Here is a 27,986-nt window from a genome sequence, read left to right as displayed (position 1 = left end):
TTTTATTCTATTGGTTGGATCGTAGTTAACAAGTTGGTATGTACTATTGTCTGAGACCAGCAGATTCATTTTTTCTAAATAAGTAGTTCAGTTTAGAATAACGGTGGCACTTCCTTTATCAGCTCTAGTTATTATGATGTTCGGATTTGATTTTAATGATTTTACTGCTGTTAATTCATGTTTCGTTAAGTTGCTTGTTATTGTTTTCTTATGATTTACATTTAAAATGTTGGCAATTTCTAAACGTATTTTGTCTGCTATGTTATTCAGGATGAATCTTAAGCCTCTTTCAATATTAAAAATAAAATTTAGTGTGTTAATTTAGTTTAATTTAATTTAGTTTGGTGCTATGGCAAAATTTAGATCTTTGCTGAGTAGCGAGAGTTCATCTTTGTTTAAGGCACGGTTGGATAGGTTAACTACGTTTCTGTTACCTGCAGGCAATTGGTGGCTCCTGTTGTTTCTTGCTTCTGGTTGGTTGTTAACGTTCACTGTGGAAAAATTCGAATATGTCCATTGGTTTTGACGTCTCTGCCCTCTTTATGAATGTCCCGATCAATGAAACAATCCTTCTTTTACAGAACGAATTCCCTCCAGACATCACAGCGCACTTTCTGCAAGTATTATGTTCTCGTTATTTTTATGGCAAAATGCTTTCTACCTACAAAAAGAAGGCACAGCCACAGGCTTGCCATTATCCCCCCCCCCACTCCAAATTCCTAACTTTTATATGGAACATTTTGAGCAAAATGCTCTAGATTCCTCTCCTTTAAAACCCAAAATACAAACGTATACAGTTCACAATTGAGATTGAAAAACAGAACATGCTTCATTTTTTAGATACACTTGTCACACGTCTTCCTTCTGGTAGTCTTTTCTTCACTGTTTACCAGAAACTGACAAATACTGGCCATTATATATACACATAAACTCCTACCACCACCCAACACAAAAACTAGGTGTCATTAATATTCTAAAAAATAGGGCTTTGAAGATCTGCTCCAATGAACAAGTGCTGAAAGACAAATTTAAAGTTATCAGCAATACTTTTCTAAAAAATGGTTATAGCCAAAACACTATTAACAAAATTCTCTACAAGACCTCAATAAAAAAACAAAGATAAACCAGACTACAATAAAACTATAACCATCCCTTACATTAAAGGGACATCAGATAAAATAGAATACTACAGAAATACAACCTCAAAGTCATCTTTAAACCTCCTGCAAAATTAAAAAGATTGCTCAACTTATCCAAAGACCCCACTCCCTCTGCTGGCCCACCCTGGAGATACCATATTTATTGCACCTGTAATATACCATATATAAGGGGAAAAGGATGCACAATTCCTATCAGACAAAAGGAACATAAACGACACATTAAATATAATAACTATGGTGAAGCTGGCCTTTCTGATCATACCCTAAACACTTTACATAGAATTGACTGGAAAAGCACCAGTGGTTTACATAACACCAAAACATGGTATAAATTTAAGGAAGCCTGTGAGATTCTTATCAACCACCCCAATCTAAACAATAATGATGGGCTAAAAATCCAAAGCATATGGAAGGCACGTATTCTACCCACAGAACCTTTCTCCCTAAGAATTAACTATAAACGGGACTGTAGATAATCCCGAATTCTAAATCTAAAATAACAATTGTAATGTTAAAAATGGGATGGGACATCATTGTTACTGTAAGAAAACTATCTGTAAGAAAGACTATTTTTCTCATGTTATCCTAAATAGAATTTAGCTTTGATGTAGTTTCTAAATAATTAATTAATTTGTAATTTTATCTGTATTTTTTTCCCTATAGGACGCACTATTCCTATTAGACAAAAAGAACATAAACAGAATTGACTGGAAAACCACCAGCTGTCTACATCACACTAGAACATGGTATGAACGGAAATTCAAGGAAGCCTGTGAGATTATCAGCAACCTCCCCAATCTGAACAACAATGATGGTTTAAAAATTCCAAACATTTGGAAGGTATATATTCGACCTTCCTCACCAAGAACAACTATAAACAGGACTGTAAAAAATCCAGTATTGTAAATCAAAAATAAGAATTGTAATACTAAAAATAAGACACCAATTGTTTAAAGAAAACCATCTAAAAGAATGTTTATTCCTGTCATTGTAAAAATAGAATTTAGCTTCATGTAAAAATTTATTTTTTATTTTATTTTTTATTTTTTTTTAATTAATTTTTTTTTTTCACCAGAGGTCACGCCAGTAGAATAACATGTGATTAAATCATTGTTTCTCCAGCTTACAATTAATGATGTAACTTAGCTTGTTCTGTATACTTATGTAAGCTCCAGATGATGATCTTGATGTGAAGATCGAAACATCGGGATAATAAAAAAAAAAGTTTGTAAATTCCATAAAATTTTTAAAATGAATGCTGATCACTGTGTAACCCTAAAAGAAAGGATTAGGGAAATTAAAATATGTATAACATAGTTGTAAAGTCCATAATTTCTAAAATGAATTAAGTAGTCTAGCTGTGAAGAATTTTATTTCACTTATAAACTTTTGTTGGTTCACACTAGGATAAAATAAGAATGAAAACAATACTTGTCAAATATAGTTTACTTTCCTTCTCAGTGAAATATCTCCTATAATAACTGTTGTTTACCTATCAAATTAGTGGCAGATATATATTTTAAACATTTGCTTTATTGATATATAATTGTAAAAAGTATAATATTTTTGCATTACAATTCAAAATATATAGACAGGTTTCTTTTATGCAATTTAACTGAATATTTAAAACATATTTAATACTCTGATTTTTGGAAGAGGTGATCACCCTTTTCACTCCAAGAAAAGAATGAAAAATAATCATGCAATCAAAAAAATGTAATTCCATCAGAGCATGGAATCAGGACATAATATGTTGACATAATTTGTGTGTGTATGCATGGGAGGAGAAATAATTTCAAAACTGTTTTCATGCCAACTGGATACATATACAAAAATCTCAATATAAATTTCAAGTTTTTTATAAAATGCAAAAGATTTATATAAGCATGACAAACAACTAGCTTCAATTAGGAAATCCAGAAAACCTATGAATTGATTTTAATTGCACAAGTTGAAAAAAGAGAGTTTGTTCACTGCAATATGTAACAAAAATTTGCACTCTGTTTCGACAAAATTTTTACAAAATGTTTTAACAAATTTGCCACTAAACATGTCTGGTTTAAACCAAAAGTGAGACAAATGGTCAATTTTAGAAAAGATCCTAAATTACAAATTTCATTTAATCCCATCACACCAGGGCAAAGTTGTATCATTCATTTCAAATTGTTTTGCTATCTGAAAATGGTCAGATGAAATTATGCATTAAATGTTGCAAAAAAAATTAAAAGCAATAATAATAATAATAGTGGATTGAACAATATTGATCTTTAAGAACCTTAGTTATATTCTGTTATAGGTAATTCACCAGTTAACTCCATAAATTTCTTTTCTTTCCACTTGAGTGCTATATCTTCCTTCCTAGCTGTCTCCATAATAAAATCTATAATAATGACTATTCATTTCATACCATGTCCATACCATTCATATTTGATGCTCCTCCACACCTACAGCACTCATTACATATTTTGTCTCAAATTCACTGTCTCACTCTGCTCTATGAAACACTTAATTCTTGTATACATCATCATCTGCTCCCCCCCCCCATCACTATCATTGTATCTTTCTGGAAAATACTATACAATCATATCTTAGTTTACCACAGTACTGCTTTGGTATATCAGCTGATTTTTTAAATTCTTTTAATTTTCTTCAGTCTAACTTCCTAACAGAAATGTCACAGTCTTGAAACCATAATTAATTAGTTTCATTTCTCTTAACTGCACAGCTGGCAGATATGTCAAGCACTTTGCCATAATTAAGGAATTAACAAATTTTATAGTTCCCTTGCAGAATACCAAATATTCAATTAGGTTTCAAACTGCAATACTGATATCACTATTGTCGAGAAAAAAAAAAAATTCATTCCTTATTATATTTCAAAATTTCATCTTTTATCTAACTCTTTTACCAAAACAGAAAGTGCTGAGGCAGTGTAACATCAGAATTAACTATAACACATTTGGTATATGAAAGGAGTTGAGGGATTATAAATCCCTCGGCTCCTTCTCTTCTGATATCAATAAGTTTACTTTGTGCTCAGAATAGTTAAACAAATTAAGTCTAAGAAAAATAATTTGCCTTAAAAAGTTCCCTTGATCAGAACAGTGGGTTCAAGTTTCTATTTCCACTTTCAATATCAATGGTTAATTTAAAAGCATTTAAAAGTACATAGCTGCACCATTTATTGATAAAAATATATATATATATTGAATGTTAATAATGTGTAATATAAAAATTTAAAAAAAAATTATTCATCCAAAATATCAAAATCCAATAATTTAAGTAACAAGGGAAGATGAAATTGTGCTACTAATAATGTAAGAAATATTGAAATTTCTAGTAAGCTAAAAACAAACCTTTTTTTTTTTTCTGACACTTTTTCTTTTTATAGTCTTTTTTTTCCTGGATTTTTTGGTTGTCTTTCTAGTACTTTGTGTTTTCTTTGTCCGTTTTGTTGAAGTTGCTCGCCTTTTCTTCCTTTTTGTTGCTCGTTTCCTAACTTTTCTTTTAACTCTTCGCACATTTGCAGATCTGGCTACTAATGCCTTGAAGAACAAGTAAAAACATAAGAATATGACTATACTGGCAATACAGTTTCTGGCATTTTATAAAAAATATTTCTGGAATTATTAAAAAAAAATGGGTGTGATCATGCTAATGATAATTACTGCAAAAGTAAAACAAAATGCTTTTATTTCTCACCTTACCTTCATTTTTCATCCAATACTTTTGTTGTGAGTTTTTATATCATGCCATGTCTATCAAATTCCTGATATGTATATATACAGGATGCTATGATGGTACTATGTGATTATGTTTGCGTTATTAACTAGATTCCTACATGGTTTTTTATCCAGGAAACTGGAGAGTTTCAGTGCAACAAAATATGCAAACCAGCCAGAACACATGCAATTTAAAAAGTAAACTAGCCTCACGAAAGCATTAATTGCTTCAGCTGTAATTCACAAGAACCATAAGCACTAGATTTCTATCAAGACTTTTTTTCTAAATTAGTCTGATATTTGCCTGATCTCCAATACTGTCAAAATCTAACATTTCAGTCTTCTAAGGCACTAATAGCATAAATGCACCACAGATCTTGAACACCTAGACTGCAAGCACCAGTTTGGCTAACCTAACTGCTACTTAGGTAAGTGATCACACTATTAACTTACTTATTCCTCACCACTCCATTGGGCCTCAAGTACTCATATTACCTTTGATTAACTCTGTTTATATATTCATGAAATGCTAACAATATCAAGTTCCTTCTTAATATAGATGCCACCTGTTCACTCGCTTAAATTTTCTAAGCAGTCTCATATTTGTAGTCTCACCTTAACAACAGCCTTATTACATCCATCAACTATTTCCAAATTTCATTTACAATCTTCACTGAAACTGTGCCTAAATTTAAACAAACATTTTAGTTGTTTTATATAGGTTCTCCAATGGAGTTTTGATCTGATTTAACCCTTCAGTAGTGTCGGACACAACTGAAGGGTTGGGCAAGAACACTTGCAAGCAAGTGTTCTTGCCACACAAAGCGTTTCTGGTGAGATTTTTACAGGGTAGTTCACCACTGCTCTCCCCCCCCCCCCATCCTGTCCAGACTTGGAACTAGCATATAGCGGATGAATCATGCCATGGCTGGGTAATAAGTGTTAATGACTAAATCTGTGTGTGTGTGTGTTCATGGACCAGTTTGCTTGTTTCTGGGGGACAAAAAAAAACCCAAGTTTCTGGGTGAAAAAAAAAAAAAAAAAACTTAACCTCCATATGAGACCGGCTAACTCACCTTTCATCAAAAGAGACTAGATAAAGGTTCCTCATGTCATGGACAGAAATCGAACCCAGGTCTTTCCTGACCAAAGGATTGGGAAAGACCATCTATACTAATTGAGTTATAGAAGCTCTCCAATGGAGTTTAATATCTCCAATTTTGATAACAGGTTTAATGCTACTTTCCTTCCATATGCGATCATGTAGATGACAGAATATTATTATTATTATTATCATCACCAGAAACCTGCAAGGAGTCAAAGACTCATTGAAGGAGGTCATATATTACTGACACAAGCCTCTCATACCTTCACTTAAACTCATTCACATCACTACTTCAACAGGCAATCTGTTCCAGTCACTCATTGCTCTGTGAAAGAAAATCTAGATCTTATCCTTTTCTTAACCACACAAACTTAACATCCATGGATATTCCCTTGTCTCTACCCACCTTCCATGTAGCAAAAAAATCTATATCCACTGATATTCTATAACACCGTTTCAGAAGTTTATAAGTTTTTATCATATCATCCCTTTTTCTAATGTTTACCAGTGTCTGCCATCCATATATTCTAATGTGTACTCATAATTGCAGCCTTTCCAAGCTTCTTTGCCAGACACTGATAAGTCAGTAGTTAGACACACAATTTTTCTGCATCACCACTTGGAACACAAAAGACCAAAACATCAGCCCAGGTGCAGTCATATCAAGGGCATTTTGTAAAGAGACAAAATGACTTCCTTATCCTTACATGTAAATGTGTTCATTTCAACATGGCAATTATCCTCTGAGTAGGATTTGCAATTTTTGCTATGTGACCTTTCAACTTCAAATTCTTAACCACCATAACTCCAAGCCTCATCAGTTTCTCCAAGCATAATCCAACCAATATATTATGCCACTGGAAAGCTCATCATGCTAAACTGTATAACTTTATATTTACTGTCTTCAGTGAAATGACAACCATTATAATTTGCCCACACTTCCAGCTTATTCATATCATTCTCACTGATTCCCCTGCTAGTCTTAAACATCTTCAAGACGATAATGGAACTGTCATCAACAATGGTCCAAGGATTGTTGGTATATCCCTGGGATATACCAACAATCGCCTTAAATCTAACCATTTTTCTGACACCCATCCATCAGTGAACATTTATCAATGTCGACGGTTTATATTCCAATCTCAAATTCTCATATTATTCAATAGTCTTTCATGATGTGGTATCCTATCAAATGCTTTGGCAAAGTCCAACAGTATTACAGCAGATCCATTCCCTTTAACCAACTCAGCCATAACATTATTATAAAATATATGCATATTGCTCTCAGACATGCAAAGCATAGCTTGTCTGTCAACCCATTTCTGAATGCAAGTTCTTACTAACTTCCTTAAATTCTTCAACACCATGCCAGACACTGATAAGTCAGTAGTTAGACACATAATTTTTTGAATCACTGCTGCAGAACAGGACTATCATACATTCTTTCAATTCCTGTGAGATCTTGAGCTGAGACATAAATTATACTGTACACACAAGTCAAGGGCCTAGACAATTCAGTGAACATTTTTAGAATACGTGCTGCATCCCATCTTTAGAACTGTTACCTATCCAGATTAGGCAATAGCTCCAAACCTTGTTCTAATGCACTCCTCTCTCTCTCTCTCTGTGTGTCACATAATGCACCCCTCTATGAGCCATGTCACATACACCAGGTTGAGAGATCTTAGCAAAGTGAGCATTCATTATTTGAACAATCTACAGTGTATGTTTTCAAAGGTTCCCATACACTGTGGATATCATTCCCATTTAGTAATTGATACCATGGAAGTGAACCTAGTGTTCTCTTGAGTTAGTCATTATCATCAGCTTTCTGCTTCAGCATGCAACCATTCTTAATTTGAACATTATGTACTTAGATACTTCCAAGGTCAGTACAACATGATTACTGTCATCAATTAGTGACAAAACAGTCATGTCCTGTACTATGATGCTGTGATTAAATCTAACACTCTTTGACCTTGAGTTCCTTCTTTCACATGCTTGAGAAAGCTGTCTCATGACAACTTAAATAAATTCTCCTCCATTCTTATGAGTTTTTCTCTACTAACCAATCAATGTTTGGATAATTTTAGTAATTCATAATGATTACTTATTTACTACCCATCAGGGGAATTTGGCATGACATTTCATCATCCCAGCAACTGAACTGCCAGGTATGTAGAAACAACCTTCCATACTTTCATCCTGTTAGCCTCCACTTCACACTAGTCTCAAACTCTCCACTACATGGAACATTATTACTCACATGAATTTATACCCACACTAGACTCAAATCATTTGATATTGGACGTACCCTCCTTCCTCCCCTATCTCTTCAGTCTGTCCTAAACATATTACAAACCCTTTATGCTGAATTCCAGTTGCTATATCTGACAATGCGATGACAGTTTTCACTAATGCTAACAATCTTAGGCCACAACATATTCACCAAAGCAACAAAACTCAACTCTTTTCATAATTGTATTTCTAAGGAAATTACAATGTAGATTAATATATTAACTAAAATAAATTTAATACTTCCAATATTTCAGCAAAATCAAATTGCCATCATCATCATCATGGAGCAAAATATAATAGCATATGTGCATTCAAGTACTACACTAAGTAATGAAACTGAAGCATGTCAACTGAGAATAGGCCTAAAGTCCTGAATAGTGTCCCCTACTGGGCTAAATTATAATTTGTTAGCCGATGATGACAATTGGACATTGCCAAAATACTAGAAATATTAATTCAATTTATTTTAGTTAATATACACATTTTAATTTCCTTAAAAAATACAATTATGAATAGTCCATGCATAAGCCTTACCACCAGGTCAATCTCTTCAGCTGATACTTCTGGCACTGGTGCATCTTTTTTTTTTTTTTTTTATATTCATCCAACACACAGCATTTATCTGCTATAGGTCACAAGGCCTGCAGCAAATAAATGCTGTGGGGGGGGGGGATTCAAGAACAAAGTAATCTGTTGATATTCTTCTTAAAAAGCTGGAGATTTTAGTGCTTGGGAAATATTTCATGGGGATGAATGGCAGTTCCACAGAAATGGCATAGATGGAATAAAAATTACTAGGAATAGCTGGTTTGGATGAGTTAGCAGTATCACTGTAAATTAGAGAGGTCTTGGGCGCACTACACCAAATGTGATAATGGTAGATTTGAGATTTTTACAGAATAAGCAACTGGACAGAAGAGAAGCAATATGATGAACAAACAAAGAATGACAAGTTTTTTTTTTATAGCTGAAGATGCTCTAAAGGTAATGTGATTATGCCAGGAAAGGCTAAGAGTAATAGTCAGCCAAAGAAGCGAGAACTGATCTTAAATGTTATATATATATATATATATATAGAGAGAGAGAGAGAGAGAGAGAGATTTAGTCTTGATTTTTGTACAAAGAAGAACTTTCTTTTTTGTGAGTTTTGGAAGCACTGAAAGTGACTAGGTTGTTGTCCCAATGAAGGATGGTGTGGAGATTAGTGTTTAGAGATTCATCATAGATTATCTGGAAGTTTGAATTCTGCAAGGTTTCTGTATGAGCAGGTCGAGTGGAGATTGCTAACATAGCAAAACTGTGTGAATAGGGTTGAGTTCAGAGAGAGAGAGAGATGAGTTAGAGCATCAGTAACACCATGGTGAGCACTAATACTGTACAAAAAGAAATCCATTTACTGGGTTTTCACGGAAGAGCAGCGGCACACAAGCTGAACATCACAACAATGAACAAGGCAGCTTGTCTGGCCTGCTGCAAAGAGCATGTGAACTGTAAAAAATTCATTCCATTTCAAAAACACTGGTTAAAAATCTTATCCTAAAAAATTCAGACATAATGGTTAGTTTTGATGTCACCTCTTTATTTACCAATGTACCACTTACAGACACTCTTGATTTAATCAAGTCTAAATTTCTCCCTGATATTTTTGAATTATTTAAATTTACAATGAATGTAGGTTACTTTACATGGGGAGAAAAATTCTACAAACAGATTAATGGTACTGCTATGGGTTCCCCCCCGTTTAGCAAATTTCTGTGAAACACTTTGAAAACAAAGTACTTACCACAGCTACATACAAGCCACAAGTGTGGTTACGTTGTTGTGTAGATGATGTGTTTGCCATCTGGCCCCATGGACAAGACACTTTGGATGCTTTTGTCATCTACCTAAACAGCCAACACCCCAAAATCCACTTCACAGTAGAAAAAGAATCAAATAATGGTTTACCATTTCTTGACACATTAGTCACCTGCCTTTCAGATGGATCACTATCTTTTTCTATTTACAGGAAGCCTACACACACAGGAAGATACCTACATAAGCAATCACATCATCATCCAGTCCAACAGTACGGCATTTTATTTAAAGTTAATTATTAAAGTTTAATTTAATTTATATCCTTAACTACGTTGTTCTATTTCTCTACTTAGAATTGACGGAATTTTTTTGTGGTATTCGTCTGGCTTTGGTCAGTCTGGTAAATCAGTTAACAGAAAAAGGAGTGCATAGAATATTAGGATTACATCAGATTGGTTAAATCAGGTCATGGACAACAAGGAGTGAACAGTAGTCAGAGAATTTCTTGGCTTTTTCCCAGCCTATATTGGCTGAGTGGATAGAATTTCCACAATCGAATTTACAGGATATGGGTTCAAATCTCACTGGACCGGCAGTAAGCAGAATGATAGTCTCTAATCAAGTGATGAAAATCACCCACTGCCCAAGATTGTTTGTGAGTCTCATCTTCAAGAACTTCAAGAAGAATTTTATTCATGTATAGCTAGCTAGAACTATTTTCTTGACCTTCTCCCCTCTGTGTCTATTAGCTGGTCTACAGACAGCGAGTGCACTGAATGAATGGGACAGATGGATATCTAAGTTGTCCCAACCATCTCAAAGCTGATATTTCTGAACTGTGATTTCCAGACATGGAAACTGCTACTCAACAAGCAGTTAATATCATCAATAAGTGTGGGATAACATGCCATCATCATCAAATTCCTGGCATGTACCCTCAAGGGATGTACAGGATAAGATAACACTACATGAAAAATTTACATGATTACCAACTTCCTATCTACAATTTTCCTCCAAATCAGTCTGTTACTTGTCAAGACTCCAACATTATCAGATCTTATATTTCTATCTTCTAAGATATTTTTACTGTATCAATGAATCCACCTGTATCTTGGTCTACCTCTGGATCTTTTTCTTGCCAACCTGGCAGAGAACACTTGTCTTTCGTTTCCCATTCTGTTTAAGTGACCATACCACCTGAGATTAGTCTGCTAACATTTCTGGATGCTAACAATGTTAAGTTCTTTCCTAATATTTTGGTTTTTAATATGATATTGCCATTGATGTCATCTGTTCACACCCCTAATCTTTTTTCAGGACTCTTCATATCTGTAATCTCTAGTCTTTGGTCAAGTGTTTTATTTCTAACCGAGCTCTCAGATCCAAAAGTTAAAATTGGTTTGAACACTGTCTTGTATACAGCTAATTTAGTGTTTTGATTAGTTTCTCTTTTTTATTCCATATAAATTCATTTAGTTGACTTCCTACCATACTGGCTTTGTTGATTCTGTTGTCTATTTCCATACTTAATTTACCATCTTCACTAAAAATTGTGCCTAAGTAGCTGACTAGTTTTACTTGTTCTGTAGGTTCTCCATTCACAATGCAGTTGATATTTTCAATGCTTCTGCCCATTTTCATTGTCTTGTTATTGCTGACCTACATACCACATCCATTACAACAGTTATTCAATTTAGTCAGGGAATCTTGCAGACTTGTAGCAGATTTATTTAGAAGTATGAGGGTGGTCTGAAAAGTTATTATTATTATTCAGGCCTCCAAGGAGTCAAAAGACTCATCGCGGGAAGTCCTTCCTAGGAAACACAAAGTATATCAAGGCTCATCGTGGGAAGTCCCTCCTAGGAAACACAAAGTCTATCATACCAATCCTTAAATTCATTGACCGTCCTCGCTCTCACCACTCTATTAGGCAATGCATTCCACGGGGTAAACCACTCTCCATGCAAAGAAACTACTCCCCACCCTCTTGCTCACAGGTTCCTTTCGTAACTTCCAAGGATGGCCCCTTGTCTTCACTCCTTCCCGCTGTTCAACCAAGCGAAAGAACTCCCCAGTGTCAACCCTCTAACCACCTCTCAACAGGTTAAAAGTCTTAATCATATCACCTCTCTTTCTTCTGTCCACCAAACTCTGCAGTCCACATTCCTTCAGCCGATCCTCATAACTAACACTGTACAGTCCTGAAACCATCTTTGTACTCTTTCCACAGTTAATTTATCCCCTTCAAATTCTGGGGATCAAATCTGAGAACAATAGTCTAAGTGTGGTCTGATCAGAATCTTATACAATGGAATGATAACGCTTATCTCTGCAGGTCAGCGTCCTTCTCATTATTGCAGAAATCCTCTGTGTTACCTTCACCACCTTTGCAATATGTTCCCTGAATTTCAGGTTTCTATCAATCATCAACCCCAGATCTCTTGTCTCCCCTACTTCCTCTAGTACAGCCCCTCCAATAGAGTATACAGCATCCCATTGATGTGTTCCAAACCTCAAGACCTTACATTTTGCTGCATTAAAGCAACACCCCCATTCATTTGCCCATCTGTCTAGCTTATTCAAATCCTCCTGCAGGACTACCACATCTGCACTATTACTAATAACCCTTCCCAGCTTCACATCATCTTCAAACAACTGAATATCCCCCTGGAATCATTTAAACTTTAAATGATTGCAGGTTTAAACTTTATATCAATGACAATGTCATTGATATAAAGTTTAAACAATAATAGGTCAAAGTACTGAGCCCTGTGGGACCCCATTTGTAACTCTTTGCCTCCTTGAAACTGCCCCACCATACACAACTCTCTGATACCTATCGGACAGCCAATCCTGAATCCAGTTGACCACCCTGACATCCAAATCCATGTGCTGCAACTTAAATATCAGCTTATCATGTGGAACCCTGTCAAATGCCTTCGCTAAATCCAAGAAATCCTCCTCTCATCTACTGTTCTTGTAACTTTATTATAAAAGGCTAGCATATTACTAAAACAAGAGCACCCCCTTAACAAATCAATGTTGACTCTCAAAGATAACATTACCTTCATCTGCCCAATGTTGTATACGGTCCCTAACTAATTTCCCCAAGATCTTAACAACTACTGATGACACACAAACTGGCCTATAATTAGACATTTCCAGTCTGCTACCACCCTTATGCAATGGCATTATCTTACCTTCCTTCCATACCCTGGGCACCTTTCTTGTAGCCAGACTTTCATTGAAAAGCCAGGTCAAAGGAGCTGTCAGTTCTTTAGCACATTCTCTCAAAATTCGTGGTGAAATACCATCCAGTCCTGCAGCTTTACTGACATCCAGAGTACTCAGTATTTGGAACACGCTCTCCTCCTGCAACTCAAAACCTCGAACCTGCCCTATCCCTCTAGTATTAAAATTTACTCCTCCTGGATGAAATACACTAATGAAGTGTTCATTGAACAATTCTATTGTCCTCTGCATCAGTCACTCTATTCCCATTTTTATCCCACAGTATAATTCTTTTTCTCCTCCTACTGGCCACATAGCTAAAAAATTCCCTAGGATTTTCTTTGGATCTTAAGGCCAATCTCTCCTCAAATTCCAGTTTTGCCTTCCTTACCATACTAGTCATTCTCCTGGCCTGTGTCTTATATTCTTCATGCATCTGCTCTTCACCTGCTTCCTTATCTCTCTTCCATAGCCTCTTTTTCACATGCAGTTCCTGTTTAATATTGTTTGTCATCCACTTTACACCAAACTCGAGTGTAGTCTAGATGAGATCAGAAGCGACAATTCTCTCATAATCGGGAATATGAATATGGACTAACTGAGGAATAGCGGATCCTCTCAAGATTATCTAGATTTACTTGTCATGCATGGATTCTATCAATATAATCTATCAATGATGCATTCAGGAGAACTTTAAGTGGAAACGAAATCCAAGCAGCATTGGCCTAACAATGAAAACACAAATTTATAATTTCAAAATTATTTTTATTTTTCAACATAATCTCCCTTACGACTAATACATTTATTCCAGTGATGCTCCAGCATCATTATCCTGTCCATGCAGTGGTTCTATCAGCAAAATACCCCTCCACAGCTGCAGCCGTGTTTCAAAGAAAAATGCAGTCCAACAAGGAAGAGTTTTAGTTTTCGGAAGAGGGAGCCAAATCTGGGGAATAGGGTGGATGTTCCAACAATTCATAGTGCAGATCCCTTAATTTTTTCATTGCCAAAACTTTTTTTGTGGGCATTTGTATTGTTCTGATGAAAGATGATTTTTTCTTCTGCAAACTGGGTCTTTTCTCACAAATTTTTTTGTCTGATCTGGTTAAAAGACCAGAATAATATTCCCCGGTTACTGCTTTACCCTTTTCAAGATAATTAATAAAAAAACGACTTTAGCATCCCAAAACACCGATGCCATGACCTTTCCTGCTGATGGAACCGAGTGTGTCTTCTTTGGAGCTGAACAACCGGCTTCTGTTCACTATTTTGACTGCTATTTGGATTCTGGTGTGTAATGGCAAATTCAAATCTCATCCATAATCATAAATCAATGCACTAAATCAGTTTTATTCTTGTTAAAATGTTTCAAGCATTGTTCAGAGATTTTCATGCGAGTGTGTTTTTGATTAAAAATGGACTTGCATGAAAACGCATTTGGCACCCATCTTGCACAAAGCTTTTTCATATTCAATTCATCATGCAAAATATATCCTACACGTTCTTTTGAAATGCCTATAGTCTCAGCAATTTGACGTACTTTGACTTTACGGTCATCCAATACCATATTGTGCACTTGATCAATGATTTATGGTGTTGCTACACTTTTTGGACGTCCTTCACTTTGGATCATCTTCAAGGCTCATACGGCCACATTTAAACTTGGCAGCCAATTTCTTAATTGTCGAAAACAAAAGTGCCCATAAATTTTTATGAACTTCGAATGAGTTTCTTTTGGCATTAAACCTTCTTTTACAAAGAATTTTATAACTGCACGATACTCAATTTTATCCATTTCAAGGGGTATAGACAACACTTTTGCTTCAGCCAGCTGTATAAAACAAACTACTTGATAGAATGACTTGCAATTTCACATGGATGCTTATGACAGATATACAACTTAGAAAAAAAATCTTGCTGATAGTGTTACCATCTATGGTCAAAGCAGAGAACTTTTCAGACTACCCTCGTGACCATCAGACGTTCAGACCATCATCTGCATAAAGCAAAGAGCTGAAATTAACATCTCCAATTTTGATATCAGGTTTTCTTTGCTTCATAATGTGATCCATACAGATAATGAATAACAGAGGAGATAATGTACATCCTTGTCTGACACCAGATTTAATATCAAACCATCTTCCTATACTTCATTCAATTCTAACTGCTGACTTACAGCTTAAATAGAGAATGTGTTGCTTGATATAATATCCCATTTACAGCATATAACTGTAGCGTTTTGAAGAGATTTCCTCTTGGCACATTCTCATATGCCTTTTCCAGATCAACAAAACTTAAATACAAATTCTTATTATATTCCCAAGATTTCTCAACTATATTTCTTAAAGTGAAAATCTGATCCTGACAACCTCTATTTGGCCTGAATCTGGCTTGTTCTTCACCAAGCTTCACTTCCTCATTTTTTCTTAGCCATATCCGAAGTATACTTGTAGAAATCTTACCAGGAAATAGTATCAAAATTTCTATTTAATTCTCACATTCTGCTTTATTCCCTTTTTTACATGGGTGCTATGAGAGCCCTACTCCAATCATCAGGACCTTCTGAATTATGCAATGCAGCCACTGTAAAACTTGACAACTCTATATTTGAGCATTTCTGGCTGAATTTCATTTACTCCAGCTGCCTTTCCACATTTCAGATTTTTGATGACTTTTTCTACTTCAAGTACGGATATGTATTTCTAACTGCATTCCTGTTGGACGTTTTCCACTATCATGCTGACATTACTTGTTTCATTTAGCAATCTTTCAAAGTAATTACTCTAGACATCTAGAATATCTAAAAAAAAAAGAGCCATATGGCTTCATTTTGGCAATATAAAATTACATAGGAAAAGTGGATATTAAAGATTCAACATTATTTCAAAGTCAGATGTTTGTAGAAACTATGAAAGTTTCGGAAAATTTGACCTGAGAACTTACAAAAATACAATCCTTGGTATCGGAGTTGCCTTAGCTTGCATTACTTAAAAGAACACAACCATTGCCCAAATGTTCACTTTTTTTATTTGTGTATTATTTTAAGGTTTCATTGGTCTGGCAGCTAACCAACCAGTTCGAAACAGCTGTGTATATACAAACATATGGGTGCTTATGCAGTCGTGTTCTTTTAAGTAGTGCAAGCTAAAGCAACTCCAATGCTTAGGACTGTATTCTCGTAAGCTCTCTCTCAAGTCAATTTTATGAAACTCAAAGTTTCTACAAACATTTGCCTTCGAAATAATGTTGAATTTTTAATATCCACTTTTCCCTTATAATCTAGAATATCTTTCTCTTCAGTTTTCATATCATCTCCAATTCATTTACAGTACTTTTCCTAAATTTTCAAGCTTTTCAATAGCCTCCAGAATATTTTGCCACCTTCCTGATATTTATTTTCTGTGACTTTTGTTTATATACTTTTACACAGTGCTTAACTTTCTTACATTTTTCTCAGTATTCTCTAAGCACACAAGTTGACTTACTTACCAGGAACCTTTCGATATGCTTTCTTCTTTTCCTTCACTGAACCTTTAACTCCCTGAGTCCACCATGGAGTACTGATTTTTCTATCCTTACAGACAACCTCAGCACATGCTTCACTGGCTGAATCGGTCAATGTTTTCTTCAGGATTTGCCACTGTTATATTTTTACATAAATTATCTAGGTGGGTTTTGGTCTGAATGTCGAAGTAATTAGTATACCATCATCTGAAAGCAGAGACTGCTTATGTTGGTTTTTCCTGCCGAATATTCAAGACTTATTCTGTACACCCATTCCTGGGAGTCTGAAAACATAATCAAGAGTAACAAAAAGATATGGTGCCAAAGAGTCTCTGTGAAGAACTTCATTGGAAATAGGAAATTTCTCAGTCATCTCATCATTAAAAATTACTTTTTTTTCTGTCTCCTATACAAAGGTAAAAACAAAACCAGCTGCTGGCTAACATTCATACACTGCTCACCTTCTAACTTAATGAACCAACTTATCCCTCCTCTTTCATTCCATCTACTTCTGTTCCCAAGAAAACAGACTTAACTAAAAAAGTTCATTGGCTGCAATGTATGCCTTTTCATCCCTTTATCATTGTGATATATTGAGCTCCTTATATCATTTTTAAATCTCTTTTCACTCTGAATGAACCAAACTTCATGCATGCTTAGTATATTATCTGACTCAGCATCATTGAACTTTGCAAAAACTACAAAATCTTTTTTTTTTAGTCTGAGGTATGAGAACCATTATAAAGGAATTTTCAACGGAAAGCAGTAGCTGGAAGAACATACATACACACACCCACACAACTGTACTTCCATAATTTCAAAAATACTTGTGACATAATCAATATGAAGAACATATAAACAACTGAAACACAACTGACATATAATTCAGAGGACTAAGGACTGTTTCTATATGACTAATTCTGGTACACCTTTTTACCATGATTGTAAACAAGAAACCTAAGAGATATGGTAATTAGTTTTATCAAGTTATGGGAAGGAGAAGTTGGGAGTGGACTGATCTACTGATATTCGTGTAGCCTAGTGATGCAATTTCACATGCAAACTATTCAAATTACAAACTTTTCTCATGCTTGGGTAAAAACAGGATATAAACAAGAACATATTTTCTTGTCAAGTATAACTTATGAGGTTTATGAAGCCAATTTATGTGGCAATGACAGGCCACTAAGCTTAACCATTAAGGTATCTGAGAAAGTTGTGTTAAGTCGGAGGACTTAACATTGTTATCACTCTATTAAGAAAAATAATGAATCATCAGAATAAAGAAGCACTTTATAGAATTCTTAGTTTGGTTTTGTTATCTTATCTAAATTTAGTAATGTAAAATTTCATGTATTATCATTGTATAGTTGCTTAGTCTAAAATACTGTAATTAACTAACCATTTGCTGGGTATAATTATCTAAATGTGAAACGGCCGACTTCTGAGACATGTGGTGAATATACCAGTATGTCTGTTATGTAGCACAGTACTTCCCCCCCCCTTTTCCACCGTAATGCTACGAGAGTTACGAATGGATTCCGCAAGCAGTGCTAGGTGCCACGTGACGTAGTGAAAGCATGATGTACACATCGATAACGAATGAGAGAAATGGCGCAGTGTTTAAAAGCAGATGTAATGCTGTGATCCAGGCTTTTTAGACGTTTTCCTGCTGCTGCTGTATTCCTGTGCCACAGATGTCCAGCTGGTATGGAGCCTCCACGTGGGTATCCTTTGTTCTTGGAAGTTACGACTGAATGACCAAGGGAACTTACCAGTCGGAAACAAAAGCCCAGCAGATCCTGAGGGTGAGAATAATTACAGTTAAAGTATAGAGGGAAATCATATAGAAATCCCGAGGATGTGTGAAGAAAAGCGATAATATAAGGTAGTTGTCTGACGAAAGAATTGATGTGGCCAAAATAGAATACCCAGCAAATTGGTAAGGTGAAAACTTTATGTCTATTAACTATAGAATTGAATGAGACGATCTTAAATGTGCATGCTAAGAGACAATTCCTTGAACTGTTGCTGATTGAGTTTTGGAGGAAATTTAACAGTGTCTCATAGATGTATGTGTCTTGAAAGAGAGAGAATTACGATTGTTCTTGTTTAAGACTGAGATATATGTAAAATTTGAATAGGATTGTTAAGGAGAATCTAGAATGGAATTTAATAATTATTAAGAGAGAAATTTTAATGAGTAGAGTAGAAAATTGAGATTAAGTGACTAAATGTTAGCATTTATGTTTCTGAGATAGAATTTTATGAAAAGGGGATAATTAACTATATGTACGAGAGTTTAATGATGTATATAAAATTTAATTGAATGACTGACTAAGTGCTTCAGTGTAATAACTGTAATTAAAATGTTTTGTTTAAATGTGAATATTGTCTTGCTTGTATCTAGATCCTACTGCACTTACCCATAAAACATTACGAACCACACAAGGGCGGGAAACTGTATTGGTTAAGGTCATGACTGCAAAGTGTATATTTATAGCTGAGAAGAGTGAACGCTGACTGTGTTCTGTGTTCTTGGTCCTACATTTAGTATATCCTAGGATTCAGGGTGGTGCAGCGGAACAAATAAATTTTCTCTGAGTTTGAAAAGGGAGATAGAACCAGTGCTGAGACAAAGAAATGGGCATCCGCCATTTGCATTTCTTTGTCTCACAAAACAACAGCTTCACTCTTATCAGGGATTCGGCCAGTAGTGTAATAGAGATAAGAAAGGGAGCATTTAAGGACAGGACGACACAACAGTTGCTCATACCTTTAAGAATTATTCCACTTCCTTTTCTCTAGTTAAAAAGCTAGCAATGGTTTCTTTCTGTCCATCTTTGTCTCTTGAAGGAGTTTACAAATTTATCTGTATAGCTTAAATTATTAGGGATTGACTAGCCGATTCCAAAGTGGTAAATGACAAATCAGTACCTGCTGAATACATTCTTGATTACTGATCAATGCATGAAGTGGCACTTCTACATCCCAACATTTCTTACAAATTTGAATGGCTATTTATGGAATCACATGAACCTTCTTATGCTAACAGAACTTAAATAAAAATATATAGGAACTATTTCTGGAAAAATTTCCAGGTTACTCCTCTAAATAAATATTAATATTTATGGCTATTTTTGCCTATTTCTGTTTAGGAGTACCCCTTTTTATAATGTCATTGGCTTTTTACTCAATTTTTTAGGGCATTACTGTTTTAAAGACAGATACAGGAAGAATATATGTGGGAAGAATTTTAAGGTATGCGAATTTTAAAACCCACGTTTTAAGGGTGGGCTGAGAATTCTTTAGGAAGAAGGTGAAAAATGTAAACTTTTTGGAGAAAAGGACAGAATATGATGGAATGAGATTAGTGGGATGAGAGTAATGGGGTGCAAGCCGTTTCAACAGTGCATCATCTTTGGAGCTCATGGGAAATGTCATGTCGGCTTGGTGTTGTTGTCTTGGATGTATTTGTGTTGTTTTCTATTGGTCAGAGTCATGACCTAATTGTAATGTTATAATTTTTATGACCTAATTTTTATATAAAATTTGAATGTTCCTGTGACTGCAACATACCAATTCCAGAACATTTAAAGAATAAGAAATGAAATAATAAAAAGAAATACAAAATACAGGAAAAACAGAAATAGCAGTCCATGCTCTTAAACAGAAGCATTCCCCCACAAATCAACAAAATCATAATAATCAGGAAAACGAAACAATGCTTAGAATATCAGAAATGATAGCCATAAAATGTGACAAAAACTCAATAAACATTCACAGCCCCTATATAATCACCGAGAGTTGGAAGCTCTAAATCATAAAAATTAGGTCTCAACTCCGACCAATAGAAAACAACACAAATACACCCAAAACAAAAACACCAAGCTGACATAACATAGCATCCACTTTTCCCATGAGCTCAGAAGACAATGCATTGTAAATGGCTCACACCCCGTTACTCCCACCCCTAAATCTTGTTCCATCATATTCTGTCCTCCTTTTCCCCAAAAAGTTTCTATTTTTCACCTTCTTCCTAAAGAATTCTCAGGCCACCCTTAAAATTTGGGTTTTAAAATTTGCTTACCTCTTGCCTCACCCGCAACTCTTCCCCATCTCCACTCTACCCAATAGAAAACCAATCCGACCAATAGAAAACAACACAAATACACCCAAAACAAAAACACCAAGCTGACATGACATAGCATCCACTTTTCCCATGAGCTCAGAAGACAATGCATTGTAAACGGCTCACACCCCATTACTCCCACCCCTAAATCTTGTTCCATCATATTCTGTCCTCCTTTTCCCCAAAAAGTTTCCATTTTTCACCTTCTTCCTAAAGAATTCTCAACCCACCCTTAAAATCTGGGTTTTAAAATTCGCATACCTCTTGCCTCACCTGCAACTCTTCCCCATCTCCACCCCACCCCCTTCCTTTCAGTCATACTTCAGTAGTGGTACAAATGTATATCACCATACACCAGATGCTGCTGAATAAGAAGACAACCAGGAACATCCTACAAAGGTATGCCCAAAATTATTCTTCCCATATATTCTTAAAAGTGGACTAAGCTCTCATCGCTCCTTGTCTCAATATCTCCCATAAAGCAAAGCACATCTCCTTGTGGACATGTATAATGCTATGCATTAAAGGAAGGGCCACTACCCAGATCAGTTTCGACTTTTATTGAGGTCTTGTCAGTGGGAGCCAGACCCAGAAGTGGTGATACTAAGGCAGAAGCAATGGAGAGGTCATATTTACTTATACAAGTTGCCAAAAAGGTGTACCACCTTATTATTAATTTACTCTGGATTTAGAGAAAGATGTTGGAAGTTTATTTTCCACTTGGTTAGACTATAATAAATTTAGTTTAATCCTTTACCCAAGTGTAGGCAAAGAAAAGTTGCCTCAGTCCTGAAGATACTTCAGGCGCAAACTTTGTTTGCCTACACTTGTGTAAAGGATTAAACTAAATTTATTACTTCCTATATCTGTCTTAAAAACATTAGTAATGACCGAAAAAATTGAGTAAAAAGCCAAAGACATTATAAAAAGGGGGTACTCCTAAACAAAAATGATCTTATCTTACTCTTTATATCTGTGAATTAGTCATCTCCCTGAGGAATATTTATTTTTCCCAGAAAACCAGTTATTTCCTGAGTTTATGTCATCAAATGAAGACTCACATATTCTAGCAGTACACTACACAATATGTGTGACTTGATTCATATTGTATCAGTCACTGTTCTGATATGACATTAGTTAAGTAAAAATCACTTATTATAACTGTGTCTTAATCAGTTCAACAATTTTTATTATGCACAAAGTCACTTGCCTCTGGGAGAACCAACTAAGCTAGTATAGTTTTTGAACAATTGCAGTTTCAAAGTTTTGGATTTGGCACTTTTGTACTTACAATTCAGAATATAAATGCCATGCATATTGTTAACCTACAATTAATGTGAGGCCTAAAGATTTTGTAATCTTTAATATAAAAGAGATCCATCTGTTATTATGTGCAATTTCAATCTGCAGTATGTAATCATCTGAATATATAGCACCATAGCATTCCTAGTGGCATGCTATGGGTCTGAATGCTACTGTTGTAACATGAATACCTGCAAAAATTCTGGTACTTCAGCTTTGAAAATTAAAATTAATTAGGGTAAAAAAAATACATATACAGAAGATGGATGATTTTCATCATTTCCAGCTGATCTAATTCTTCATCCATCCATGATACATCAATATACTACACAGGATTTCAACAATTTTCAACAGACTAAATATTAAAAAAAGGGTGAAGGAAGAATAAAGATAAAACCTATGCTGTTCTTTCATTACAAGTCTATTTCATGTTTATTTTATCATTATGCATAAGCATAATGATTTTTAAGCATTTCAAATTCATTTTCTTACTGTTTCAGTTTCCCTTCTTTGCTGAATTCGTGAACGCACCACTTCACTGGCCTGGGTTCGAGCAATGGCTCTACGAGCCCTCCCTTGTCTTTGTTGAGGTGGTACAGGAAGATCTTGTTCACCTATAAGAAATTTTTTTTTAAAATATGTTTGTAAAATAAATTTATTGTGCATCTTTCTTTCTTTTTTTTATTTAAAAAAACAACAACTTTTTTTTAAGGTTTAAGAAGATGATGTGCAAAGAATATCATGAGAATAAGAGTGAGAAGAGTTATGAAATATATAAGGCTCAGGCAAGAAAAGTAATGATTATTGTGAGGAAAGCTAAATCCAAGTATGAAAAGAAATTGGACATGCAAGTTAAAGGCAATCCAAAAGAATTTTATCATTATGCAGCAAGCGAAAGAAAGAATGAATGTGAAAGAATAACTTTATTGAACGCAAATGGTATTCTAGTGTTGGAAGCTGAGATTGTTCAATTAATGAGTGCTTACTTTACTAAGATATATCAACTAGGTGTATGTAACGTGGTGCACAATGCTACTGCTACATTGGATGAAGAGTTAGAGGTTAATGAAAATGAGGTTGAAGAGCTGTTGCATAACCTGGATAAGAATATGTCAATAGGGACAGATGGAATATCAGCCTGTTTACTAAAGGAATGGTCAGCTGAATTACCTAAGCCTTTCACATGTTTGCATAACTTGAGTCTCAGCTCAGGAATGAAACCACAGGAATAGAAGGAATGTATGATAGTTCCATTGTACAAGGGTGGTGCAAAATCCGAAGTGTCTAACTACTGACCTATCAGTATCTCTGGTATGGTAGTGAAGATTTTAGAGAAGTTGGTAAGAACTGGCATACAGAAATGGGTAGACAAACAAGCTATACTCTGCAAGGAACAGCATGGGTTTACTAAAGGAAGGTCATGTTTTAGCAATTTGTGCTTATTTTATAACAATGTTATGGCTGAGTTGGATAAAGGGAATGGATACACTATGATAATGATGGATTTTTTCAAGGCATTTGATAGGATACCACAGAAAAGGGCTGTTACATAAACGGGAGAATATGGGATTGAAATATAAATTCTTGACTTGGAATAAGGGATGGCTGACAGACAGATATCAAAAAGTAGTATACAGCGGGTGTGAATCTGCCAGATTTAAGGTGATCGGTGGTGTACCTAAGGGTTCAGTCCTTGGGTCATTGTTGTTCAATCTAGAATGACATCAGGCAGGGTCTAACATCAGATGTGCAATTGTTTGCTGATGATGCAAAGATAGGCACGGCAATCAGAGATGCTACCAATATTCATCACTTACAAAACAATATGAATAGGCTGGAAATTTGGGTAAATGAAAATGGCTCAGTTTAATTCATGTAAGTGTAACGTTATGCACTTTGGCATGATGAGATTTCCAGCGGCATATTATATTAGCAGGGTTATGACACAAGCAACTGAGGAGGCAAGGGATCTTGTCATATCGGTGGATAGGAATGTGAAGTTCAAAGGTCATATAGCAAAAGTTGCAAATACAACTCAGAGGATAATTGCGATGTTGAAGCAAACCATGACATCTAAGGATAATCATTTTGTCTCTTTATAAGGCTTGGATAAGACAACACCTGGATTATTTATGTACAGATTTGGTCTCCTGGATTCCGAGGGGATTTAGAAGCTGTGGAAAGGGTTACAAAGATTATGTCCAGATTATAGGATTTAGATTATGAGGACAGAATGCGAGTATGTGGATTACAGACTCTGGTTAAAAGGAGAAAGAGGGATGATATGTGAGGTCTATAAACTTTTGAATGGGTGTTACAGGATATCAACTGATGAAATTTTCGTTATATAGAAGGTGGACAGAGAACATAGGGGCATCTGCGGAAGTTGAGTTTGTTCACAATCGAGAAAGAGGTAAGAGCTAGGTTTTTCTCTCACAGAGAAGTGAGTGCATCTAGTGTGAATGAATTTAAGGGAAGGTATGACAGCTGGTTTGGGTGATTTATAGCCTCCTCGATGAGTCCCTGACTTCCTGGAGGTGTCACGTGATGATGATGATGATAATAAAACTGGATTTTAACCTTTTGAGATTTCTCTCATCTTTATCCAAACTCACTCCATGAAATTCTGAAGTAAAAATAAGTCCTGAAATGGGATGATGATTGTGGTAGTAGAAAAAGAGTAAAACAGCTTCCCAGAAAACAGATGGAGAAACTCTTTCTCTCTCATTTTTGATAATTAACAAATATTACCTAATGATCATGACTGACAGACTGACTGTTTACTGTTTTGAATGTAAGTGTGCATGTGTACATGTATACTAGGTATACAGGGATGAATAAACAGTAATGATTTCTTCTTCTTCTTCTTCATTAGCCTGTTTTCATACACTGCTGGATACAGGCCACTTCCCTTAACTTTCTAGTTCCTTCTATCTTTAGACAACATCCATCATTCCATATCAAACCTTTGTAGATTATCTCTCCATGTTGTTCTTTGGTGAAATTTCCTTCTCTTGATATTCACTCAGTGCTTAATTTGTCCACCTTTCATCTGTCAATCAGCTAATACAGTCATCCCATCTTAAGTGTCTAAAATGACACTTTTTAAAAAAGTTGGCCTGGTTCCAGTGAATTTGAATAATTCAGCCAGTGATTTTGAAACAAATTTGTTTTTCCATCACATAAGGAATTTTTCATAGTGGTTTTTCAATGATCAACCTATAGTACATTAGTACCGTATATGGGTAGTGGGTTGGGAAAGGAGGAACTTGTTACATTTGCTTTAAAAGAATTTATATTGTATTCTTTGGGAAACACAACAGGAAAAAGACTGCTCCACAATACAGCAGTTGCAGGGATGAAGGAGGAGGAGGAAAAGAAACTTTTTCTGTCTTTCAAGGTGCAGTGTGAAGGGAGGAATGTTGAGCAGCAGCTGCACATCTTCCAACGAGCTTAGTAGTACATGGGTAAAAATAATAATATTTTATAATTATGAATCTTTTTAAAATAATTTTTCCATGTTAGTATATTATTAGTTTTGATTTCATAACACATATCGGCACTTTCAATGTGCCCATTATTGATATATTATTGTAAAAATGAAATGTAAAGCATTTGAAATTGATATTCTTATTAGATTCTGATAGTTTGTAATAATTTTAATCTTCTTTATTGTAAAATAAATTTGTTTAATATTGAGACTTTGTGGTGTTTTGAGAAGACATTCTGTTTATGCTAACGAGGACAACGTATCAGCCATTATATATAACTTTTCACCATTTACATGGAGTGCACATGCTCACCGAGGAGTTTGATGGGTGATTACTGGCTGACAGAAAGAGCATTCAGAATCTGGGGAATAGAGAAAAACTAAGAAGATAATGGAAATTTGAGAACAGCAACCAGAGAATTTTGTTCTTAGGAAGTTTTTAAGAAAACGTGACAGTAGGGAGAATATTAATAGAAGATTATGAAAATGAATCGTAACACTATGAATCTTTAAACTGGAAGAGTTAAGACTGTCAACAAGTGTTTAGTAAATAAAAGAAGATATTTGGAGTGAACATTCTAATTCAATGTTTGAGGAAATGCTGAATGAAAAGTTTCATCTTCTTTCTTAAGAATGCCAGATCTATTTGTTATTCTACTGGGAAAAAAAAGGTAATGGAATTAGTAAAATCTGAAACTGTAAAGTGGCTTAATATGAAGAGCTCTTCGTAGATATGTTGTTTATGAAGTAGTAGAAGAAACTTCCTTCTCTGATACAAAAATTGGTAATTTATGCATCACACTGAACTGCAAAAGATAAGAATATTTATGCTTCAGTGAAACAGGAAAACAGGAGGAATGTTTAAAAAAAATCATATGCTAAATAAGGAATAAAAGAAAAAAGGATCCCATGGAAGTGAAGAGGTAGTTCTATGTTTTCAGAAAGGAGCCTAACAAAAAAACTGACTATGATGAACATATGTTTGTCTGCTAGACATGATAAGTATATGTTAAACAAACCAGTTATAGAATGAGTCAGAGAACGAATGATTTTTTTTTTTTTTTTTAGGTAAGAAAATCTGTAAAGCGTACTTATTTTTGAAGGGCTTGGATCCAATTATTTTTGAAGTTATTCATGTAAGGCAATTTGGGACTTAGCCAACCAAATTGTATTCTTATTGGTTAAACCAAAATAAAAAATGATGGTACAACATGACAAAATTTCATGCCGGCTGGGGCGTTGCCCGGTTAAACAAGGCCCCCCGTTGTTTTCGCCAGGGAACCAGGGCGAACAGCGAAAAGTCAGCTACTGGAACAAATCTGAAAACACACCCCAACTCAACATCACCAGAGTTAAAGATCGGTACTATCAATCTAAGAAGCCTGAATGGCAAAGAAATGGAGCTAGCTGAGGAATTAGATAAGTACCAGATCGACATAATAGGGGTGACTGAAACAAAAAAGACAAAAACTGGTGAGATCTTTCTGAGCAATAAATACAAAATGTTATATTCAGGCAATAACAATCAAGGAAAAGAAGGAGTAGCCATAGTATTCAACACAAAATACGAGGCTAATCTTCTTGAATGGCAGTCAGTCTCAAGTAGAGTAATGTGGGTAAATATGAGAATGGGGAACTGGACAATGAGACTTATTTGTGCCTATGGTCCCACAGAAGGTTTTACTAAGGTAGAAGTGGAGGAATTTTTTGATGATTTAGAAAAACCAACTGACACAATGAAAAAGGAAAAGTTGGTCCCTGTTGGGGATCTAAATAGCAGAGTAGGAAATGATTGTGAGACATACAAAAATATTTCGGGAAAATTTGGAGAAAAGAGCAAAGCTAATAATAATGGCAAATACCTGTTGCATTTTTGCTCAGGACATGGACTGGTTATTACTAACACCATGTTCCAACATAAAAATGTGCACAAATTCACATGGAGAGAAAAAGAAAAGTCTCATTGACTATGTTATTATTGATAGTGATGTTTTCTCCCTGGTGCAGGACACCAGAGTGTACAGAGGATTTGAAATTGGAAGTGATCACTATTTAGTCTTGAGCAGGATAAAATTGAATTTCATTTTAAAAAGAATAACATGTAAGAAAGTTTTAAAGCGAATAAAAGTTGAGCAGCTCTCAGATGTGAACTGTAGACTAAAATACACAAAGAATACTGAAGAAAAAATGAAAGAGTTTGAGAACAGGAATCAAACCTTGGAGATTCAGTGGCAAGCCTTGAAGA

The 27,986-nt window shown here is 35.1% G+C and overlaps 1 protein-coding gene across 4 annotated transcripts in view; it reads right to left on the bottom strand.

The window, feature by feature from the left end:
- The window catches only part of LOC150098793 (uncharacterized), a 327,468-nt gene that overhangs the window by 196,283 nt on the left and 103,199 nt on the right, over positions 1-27,986 (bottom strand). For all 4 annotated transcript variants that reach the window (XM_090405506.1, XM_090405507.1, XM_090405504.1 and 1 more), the window contains exons 7-8: positions 22,744-22,865; positions 4,517-4,705 (exon numbers count right to left, since the gene is read on the bottom strand). In XM_090405506.1, coding sequence (XP_090261632.1) covers positions 4,517-4,705; positions 22,744-22,865 — 311 coding nt within the window. The remainder of the gene's footprint in view (positions 1-4,516; positions 4,706-22,743; positions 22,866-27,986) is intronic.

Source organism: Typopeltis vanoorti, chromosome 15 (assembly GCF_054136105.1).
Source record: "Typopeltis vanoorti isolate ZY-2024b chromosome 15, IOZ_Tvanoo_1.0, whole genome shotgun sequence".
Lineage (NCBI taxonomy): Eukaryota > Metazoa > Arthropoda > Arachnida > Uropygi > Thelyphonidae > Typopeltis > Typopeltis vanoorti.
This window is presented reverse-complemented; position numbering and strand designations above follow the sequence as displayed.